This window comes from Tasmannia lanceolata, unplaced genomic scaffold (assembly GCF_043159265.1).
Source record: "Tasmannia lanceolata isolate RefF3 unplaced genomic scaffold, GAP_Taslan_0.1 ptg000018l, whole genome shotgun sequence".
NCBI lineage: Eukaryota > Viridiplantae > Streptophyta > Magnoliopsida > Canellales > Winteraceae > Tasmannia > Tasmannia lanceolata.
The window spans coordinates 22254964-22263741 of NW_027518695.1; the positions used below are offsets into that span (position 1 = coordinate 22254964).

General features: G+C 37.3%; 1 protein-coding gene across 1 annotated transcript; it reads right to left on the reverse strand.

The window, feature by feature from the left end:
• Window positions 1-6336: 6336 nt before the first annotated feature.
• On the reverse strand, window positions 6337-7714 carry LOC143851443 (uncharacterized). The gene is made up of 2 exons (XM_077360883.1): window positions 7164-7714; window positions 6337-7044 (listed from the first exon to the last, which is right to left on the reverse strand). The coding sequence occupies exon 2, from the start codon at window positions 6998-7000 to the stop codon at window positions 6476-6478; it is 525 nt and encodes a 174-aa protein (XP_077216998.1). The 5' UTR covers window positions 7001-7044; window positions 7164-7714; the 3' UTR covers window positions 6337-6475.
• Window positions 7715-8778: the final 1064 nt, after the last annotated feature.

Here is an 8778-nt window from a genome sequence, read left to right on the forward strand (position 1 = left end):
GTTGGACAGATTTTGTCTTTTGGGACTCATTATATATGGAAATCCAATAGGAGCACTTGGAAATGAATTTTGTTTTTGGCTGATATGATCACGACAATTGCTTTTTCGCTAACATGAGATCTTCTAACCTCGACAACTATTTTTTTAGGAACTTTAGTCATATATTTTTGGATCTCACAAGATAAGAAAGGAGGCTGAGAAATCTAATCATAAATCTCATCATTCGGCAATTTCTTTAGGCAACTTTTATAAAGAGGGCAAGTTGGAATTTTTTGGAAATATCAAAGATAGCAGCATATTGTAATAAAAGGAGGAAACCGGGTAGAACAGAGGGTTGTTGGGATTCGATAGCCATATGTTTATTATTTTTCTCACACACTCTCTCTCATTCTCTTGTACTCTCTCTACTCTCTCTACTTTTCTCTACTCTCTACATTCTCAAGCTTACTGTCTTGCTCTCCACTCTCAATTTTCTCATTCTTTTCTCTCTCAACCAAAGACCAACCCACCATCATTCAAGGCTCAAGGTGATACCAAGGCTTGAAAGAAGGAGGATTCAACCATTGCTAGAGAGGAGAAAAAGAATAAGTTCTTTTATTTTTTTTTATTTTCTAGTTTCAAGTTCATGTAATTCTAGTTTATCCTAAAATAGTGGAGAAGCTATTTTCTTTTAGTTTTCTTTTCCAACACTTGTATGGCACCTCTTTTCTTCTCCCTCCCTTTTATTTTTATTTTTTCCCCTTCTCCATGAACAACTAAACTCACCTACTTAGGATTTAGATGAAACCATGGGGAAGGAGAAAGATGATTAATTCCAATCAATGATATAAAATAACAATTATATATAAGGGTTTAGATTTGTTGAATCCCAATCACTCATGGCATTGGATTCTATCATTTCATATGCGTAATTGTTGATGAACGAATATAAGCACTTATATAACTTTTGAAATTGGATAGTGTATACGATCAAGAACCCATGGGCAATGACATCTATTGATCTTATTCCCCATAGACTAACTATCCAGTACACTATTCAATACAAGCATTGGTTTGATTAATGATCTAACCCAACCGTGTGGTGGATTCTTTTTCCAAGTAGTTTTTCATATTGAATCAAATCTTTTTCACTAGCTTCAAATCAATTTCTTTTGCAAATTAATTTCATTAGTTTAGTTTTCTAATTAGATTAGAGATAGTTAATCAAATCATTAGAACTTTTGTGCACTTTGCCTAAATTAAAATTTCTAAATTGCAATCTTATTTGTGTTCGATTCTTAGATTATTTAGAATACAAACTTATAGATATTGTTGGCTATGAGGTACGTCCACGGAAATCCTGAGTAAATGCCAGGCAACATATATCATAGTTTATATTCAAAGTGATACAAGAATAGGATTCACAAACAAGATTTCTCTTCCCTGAGTTCGACCCGTGACTACACGCGATCCGTGCACTTGCGGTTATTTAATTTCACAACCAACTGTTTTTCAAGGTTGGCTTCAAACCATAGATTATCTCCACCGATGTTACTTTTTTCATTATTGATCATTGTGCCCTTTGTGTGGGAGCAGGAGAGTCGGTGCCTCGCATGCTAATTCATTGCAAGTATGCTCGAGAGATATGGAGTAAGATTCTGGACCTATTTGGAATCTCTTGAGTTTTCCTTGTTCATATGTCAGATCTCTTGGATAGCTACTCTTTTTCGCCTTGGCCAAGATAGGGGAGATCTTATGAAATCATGCACTGATGGCTGCTCTTTGGGTATTGTGACAGAAAGAAATGCTCGTACGTTTAAGAATGTGGTTAAAAGTGCTGCGGCCTCTTTCTCTAGGATAATCACTTTAGTTGTCTCTTAGGCTTAAGTGCTCCCTGATTTCTACTTTTATTCGGGATAGGACATTAGAAAATGTTGGAAAGAGATCTGTAGTTGCAGGGGAGGTGAAGAAAATGTTGCTCCAAGATGGATCCCTCCCGCCCTTAGGTAGTTGAAGTTGAATTTTGATTGCTCAAGTTTGGGTAACCCAAGGATTGCAGGTATTGGAGTTATCCTTAGCATGGTTTTAAATTTCGACCGAAATCCGAAATTTTGGTCCAAAATTTTGGGTTTCGGTGGAGCTCAAAACCGAAATGGCACATACCCGAAACGTGTCATTATTTCGTACTAAATTTCGTGCAAAATTTTAGGGATTTCGACCATTTTTTTGATTTTTTAATTATTTTATAATTATCCCGAAATTTCGACCAAAATTTCAAGGATTTCGATAATGAATAAAATTTTCTTTTATTAATCCGTCGGATTTCGAGCAAAATTTCGTCGATTTCATTGGGGTCCGAAACCGAAATTTAAAATCTTGATCCTTAGAGATGAGAGATGTTGCAGCAAGAACCCGCCGCTAGAAATTCGATTACCGGTAACCATTCAAAGCAAACAATAACAAATAGCCTCCGGTAACCCATGGACATAGCCCAAATGAACATCCGCAACAAATCAAGTGTGCAGTGAAATAAAGAAAGAAAACAACATGGTTCGACACTTGGCCTACATCCGACAAGTAAAGATTCACTAACAATGATGGGAAATTATAGCAAGGGTGAAACATCCTTGCCTCTCCAACAATGGAAAAACCCCACTAAGACCCTCTGTTTGCAACCTAAGCAAAAACCCAACTCCCTCATTACAATGTCTTCACAACCAGAAAAGTACTATAAAAGGAGCCCAACAACCTTGGATCAAGCTCTTGCAAGAGAAGAAGAAGAAAAACCCTTGGAGAGAAAAAGCCCTAACCCCTTCTATTTGAATAATCAAGCTCCCAACTAAAGATAAAACCCTCTTTAGTGGACTTATAAAAAAACACATTCCAAGAATGTCCATTCTTATGGAAGTTAATCCCAAAGTGATTTTATATCACTAAACCAACAAGAGAAGTATCACAAAGTGGGCATTCTCATGCCCGATAAGAACTGCAGATTCTAATGAAGTGGAAGTGAGGGCAGTTCTTCAGGGTATTAGATTGATGTCGGAAAGAGAAATGGATAATCTTATAGTTGATGGCGATTCCCTAAATGTTATCAGATGGTCACCCTTGGAGATTTTCCAAGTTCTTGGATGAGATATATATCTTAGATCGGGTTGAGGGTCATGGAGTTTGCTTTTATCATGTCAGAAGGTCTGCGAATAGTGAGGCGGATTGTGTTGCTCGTGTAGGAGTGACTAGAGCAGGGCTTGAGTTTTTTTTATTTTATTCCCCTGTGAGGAGTCTTATATTTGTTCCTTAGATTTTTGGTTTCTGTACTCTTGGCCCTTTGATCGCCTTGGTCATGGACATTCTCTTTCTTTAATAAAGTAGGTCTATCCGATGAATATTGGGTGGATCAGCTACTAGCTGAGTGATCGGCTGCTCATTATATCGATCAAACGAGTGGTCATACATTTAGATTTTCTAAGAATTTCCATGGTTTTTAAGCTTTCAGATATTCCTTACGAGACTTTTGGATATTTTGAGAAATGCTTTTGGGAGTAGGAATGTTGATGAACTTTAGGGGCCATTTGGATAAGCGGATTATCTTGGATGGCAGACAAGGGAAGAAGGAGACTGTCCCGTCGTTTTTTGAATTCTCATCCATCTTTTCGTTGAGTGAGAGTAGGAGATCATCCAAAATTCAGGTTTTAAAAATCTTAAGATGGGGGAGAGATTTCTAAAACCTGGATTTCTAAAAGTAGTCGTTACATATGTTAACAATGATCATTTGGGTAGTGATCTCTCATGATTCTAAGTAAGTACATTTCCATCTCAATTTTTACCTCATAAAAACTTAGTCATAAAGCATATATTTGTTGCATGAATCAGGTTGGAGCAGGGTGTGTATAAGTTTTGTCAAAAGCTTGGTGATAAAGCAGATGTTTATTAGGAAATGATATCAGCACAACCATGTTTTAATAATTGCACTATCCTAGCTTATCTTTTCTTTTTTAAATGGCTTGTAAGAACTTTTGGGAAGTGTAATAACCTTTTGAAAGCTGTTTAAACACTAAAAGACAAGACGCGTTAGCACAAGTAACAAAACATGGTTGTGGTGATATCATTTTCCTATTTTTTTACACGAATTACATCCTAGCACAAATTTAGCCTAAAGCACATATTTTTCTTCCGTAAAATATTTTTCATTTTGCAAATAAAATTATCTTTTTTGCAAATAAAATAAAATTTAAAATAAATTTATTTGCAAATAAAGAACAGTTTTGGTAATATCCAAAGAGATTTACTCTCTATTTTCTCACATAAAATATTAGTCCCGAGCCCTTTTTGGATTGCTGGAAGTTTTTGCAAAAGTTAGGAAAGGAAAAATAATTCTAAGGATTATATAGGCAATGTCGCAAAAAGCCATTTCACTGCTAACTTTTGCAGTAGAGAAAACGAGTCAAATAAATATAAGACAAAATCTGCTATTAGCTGGGCATTCACCCTGAAAAAGTGAGCCACTAAATGGCTTTTTACAAAATTACCCATCCGAAATTCAACTTTCACCTAGGGGACCTTAAATTTAGGGTCCGTTTGGATACCTCATATTTTGTATTTGGATTTGGAATTGAGTTTTGAATACAAAATGAACAGATCTGCCGGCTCATGTTGATGGAGATAGAGAGGGATGGGCGTACTTCCTACTGGAACGAAGGGGTTGAGGAGCAAAGAGGGTGAAGGAAACTGTCAGATTTGTGAATTTCCAATTACTTATTTCCACAGCATATTTGGAAATCTGATTTTTTTCAGAGCCAGTCGCTGATTTGGAAATCCAAGGATTTGATCTGGATCCAAATCACAACCCAAAATGCTCTTCAAATGTGAGAAATCCAAATCAAAATCTTCTCGGCATCCAAACAGGCCCTAAATTTAGGCTCCAAGATTGGTACTACAATGTTTTAATAATTGTACAAACTCAGCTTGTCTTCTCTTTTTTAGGTGAATCTGAAGATCGCTTTTGTAGAAATTTAATAACTTCTGACAGCAGTTTAAATAGTAAAAAGACAAGATGAATTAGTGCAATTAACAAAACACAGTAGCGCCAATATCAGTGGTGTAAATTTAGGCTACTAATATCGGCACTACAATGTTTTCATAATCGCACAAACTCAGCTTGTCTTGTATTATTTAAACATATGTCAAAATAAGGTTATATTATATTCCTTTTCAAAAAAAGGTTATATTATATTACCATGTCAATTAAAAGTAAAAGACAAGCTGACTGTTTTAAAACATGGTAATGCCGATATCAATAGCAAATATATGATAATGAAAGGAATTCGCACAAAACTATTCGGAAACTCACTTTTTCACACTTTTTTTAGTAGAAGACAGCCATCTAGCATCAGATTTTGTCTCTAATCATTGAATTCATCTTAGGGTGGCTGTTCTCTCCATTAGAAGGTGAGTCCGGCCCGGAAAGCTTTTTGGGAAATTGTTTTGCAAATCCTAATATCATTTCCTTTTCAATGGTAAAAAGAAAACATTTTCCGGAGAAATAATTTTCCATCAGAAATGCTTTTCGGCCATCCAAACAGGGCTGAAAAACACATATTCCCTTTTCTTGTGGGATATGCTAAGGACTTTTCAGAAAGGCATTCCGCAACTTATGTGAAAATCTGCTGAAAAGTGAGCCCTTGGAGTTGATCTCACATGGCAAAATACTTTTCTGCGTGGTCTTTAGAATATCCCTTTCCTCTTTCCTACTTAAAAATTGAAAAATTGTCCGGAGGCATTTTCATTCTAAGCTCTGTTTGGCTGCAGGCAGCTTATGTGGTGGATTAGTGTTATAAGTAGTCAACAGGAAGGAGACAAACATTTGATTTAGCTAGAATTTACCTTCTAGAATAGTGATAAATAGTGTTTGGTTGCCAACTTATAGAATAGTGGGAGGGCGTGTTGTATGATCCCACATTAGAAGGCCAGAGAAAGTTACTGGGTATATATGGGAACTCTCCTCCTTTTATTGATGTGTTTTCAGCATCTCCAAGGGGTAGGTCCGTACGGAGTGGGTTGGGTACAGTTATTGTTGTCGGAAAACTAAACCAAGGAGCGTAGTGGTGTTGGGGAATGACAGGTGTTATTACCAATATAGAAAGAAAAGAGAGAAGAAAGAGAGAAAGAGAGAAAAAAAACGAAATTCTCCGTAATAATTGCTTATGGAACTTGTCTAGTAGTCTCCAGGGAATTCAAAGCTACATTGGCAACCAAACAATAGGTTTTTCAATCCCAACTAAGGTTACCGCAAAATGGCTTCATGAGAAATTGCCTAGCAAATCCCAACTAATAAAAAAAAGTTCAATTCTCAATCCATCACAAAGATCAATTTTATTAAAAATCAGAGGTGAACCATCTTTCCTTCTACACTAAAAAACAAATAGTACTTCAAAAAGCATAGAAAATGTAGAACAAAGAAGAAGCAAATCAGAGAGAAATAGAAAGTTCTCAAGATCTAGAAGATATCGAGAATCTCGAGAATAGAACGGTTGCAAAGGGGACAAAACCCTCGATTCACCCTTACCTCCTTTGAACACACCCTGCAAAAAGTATGCCCACAAGGTATGAAAGCTGCATCTTTCCTCCTCCCCATACAAACACAACAAACCCCATTTCCTTCTTCTTCCTTCTCACTCTCAAACTCATCTCCTTCTTCAAGCAATCTCATCAGTGAAACCTTTAGACCCGTACCTTCCCATTCCTCCGGGGGTGTCGCCGCCCGGAAATGACGTTCTGCGGCCAATGCCGTCGCCAAATTCATCCCCACCGCCGGAATCTGATCCACACACTCGCCGGAGGGATTCTCCGGTGGAGTAGACTCTTCCACCATTCTCTCTTCTTCTTCTTCTTCATCTTCTTCTCTCACATTCATTTGGTTGTTTGAAAAACCCCTAAAACCCCATGAACTACCACAACAGCCTATTAATCCTAGCCTTTCTTTGAGATTCTTCCATGTTCTCTCCCTTCTTCTACCTTCCATTGGGTTTTTTGAGAATACCCAATAGTTTCTTTATCTAATCCTGCCTGAAAATGAAACATCCAGATTTCACCCATTTCCCCATGAACAAAAAGGACATAAAAAAGAGATGAAATTCAAACAGAAGAATAATGTTTGAGCAGTAAAATCATTGGGAAGAACTTACTGATTTATTGCATTGAATAGACCTTCCATGAGATGAGAATCCCGTGTTCTCAATAGAAAACAGAAATACCACCACCTTTTTTTTTATATCATCAAAATAAAGAAGTTGAGAGAAAAACAAAGAGAGACATGAAAATGAGTACTCTATTTCTCGATCGAGCTGTCATTGTTGAGGGTTGAAGAAAAGAGGATGACGAAGAACATGTGGGTTTTTGCTGGATTGTTACACCAGAAGAGAAAGTATATTCGTGGCAAGCAATTCCTGATATAGAATCATGAATAATGGGGATTAAGATTTTTAAATGAAAGTGATATATTGGCCCCCTTTTCTTCCCCAGCCACCCTTTAGTGTAATTATGACCGGGGTTGCCACCACTTTCGGATCCGATCCACCTATATCTTAGTCGGGATTCAAATCTCTCATGGGTCAGCTCTTGAGATCCTACTTCCTATGTCTTAGTCACGATCCATTTCAATTCGAACTGTCCATCAAAGTAACCTAGTAGGTACTATTTACATATTACAAAGTTAAAAAACGAGGGTGAGGGCGCACATGACCGATAGGTAGGAAGGTAGGCTGAAGCAGCGGTGAGTTAGTGGGCTAGGGACTCAAGGTCAATGGTTAGAGGAGGAAGAGAAAATGGTGACTTAGGACGAATTTGCTGACCGCAGAAGGCATTTTGTCTTATTCATTTAATTCATCTGAAGTGGCTGCTCTCACATGCGACAGCCCTGTGAAATGCCTTCTGCCATGGTCGCTAGCAAATCCCTTTTACTAAAATGACCTTGAAATAAAGAAATGATACTTAAAGTCTTAAAAATATTAGAGGGTATTTTTATAAAGTATAATAAAATCGAATTTAGGATTGTCCCACGGGATTTAGGTAGTTGTCTGAATCAAATCGGTAATAATTTTGGATCATACGATAGCCCCGAAATGTGCCCATGGATCCTAGCAATGTGTCTTGATCCTGCCCATTTAAATTCGAAATCGGATGGTCTATCGGACTGTCTAGATCCATTGACACCCAAACTCATCATCACTATGCTTTCACACTATAATGGGGTGGCCCAGAAAGAAAAGGGGGCGATTATATCATTGTCCCTTTTTATATTCGATCTTCTATGCCTTTTTTCAAAGCAAATTATGCTGTTCTACGGCCTCAGAAGTCAAAAGCCACCGAAGCCGGCACGCAGTCAGTCCGATTGTATGCCACGTGGCATCCATCCGTAAGTTCAGGAAGAAAAAACAAACCCGGTTCCCGCCATCTCGCTAAGCTCCATAATGACATTTCTCTTAGTCCGCGCACCACCGGAATTCGTAATTAGTTTTAATCTGTACCGTTCATTTAGAGATAGGGTGATCTTGTACCGCTTATCAGGGGTTACCTTTTATTCCTCGCCAATAAATGATAAAATTGAAGACGGCAAAGATTCACATTCTAAACTAATAAAGTTCATTAATGCAAAGTTTTCAAATGGTGGTCCCCACCAAAACGATGACAATGGAGCCTACCGAATTATTATTAAGAAGAAAAGTATCACTTTCATTTTTTCTTTTGCCTGAACCTTAAAAACAAGATCCTATGAAACAAGAGATAGAGACAGAGATAGAG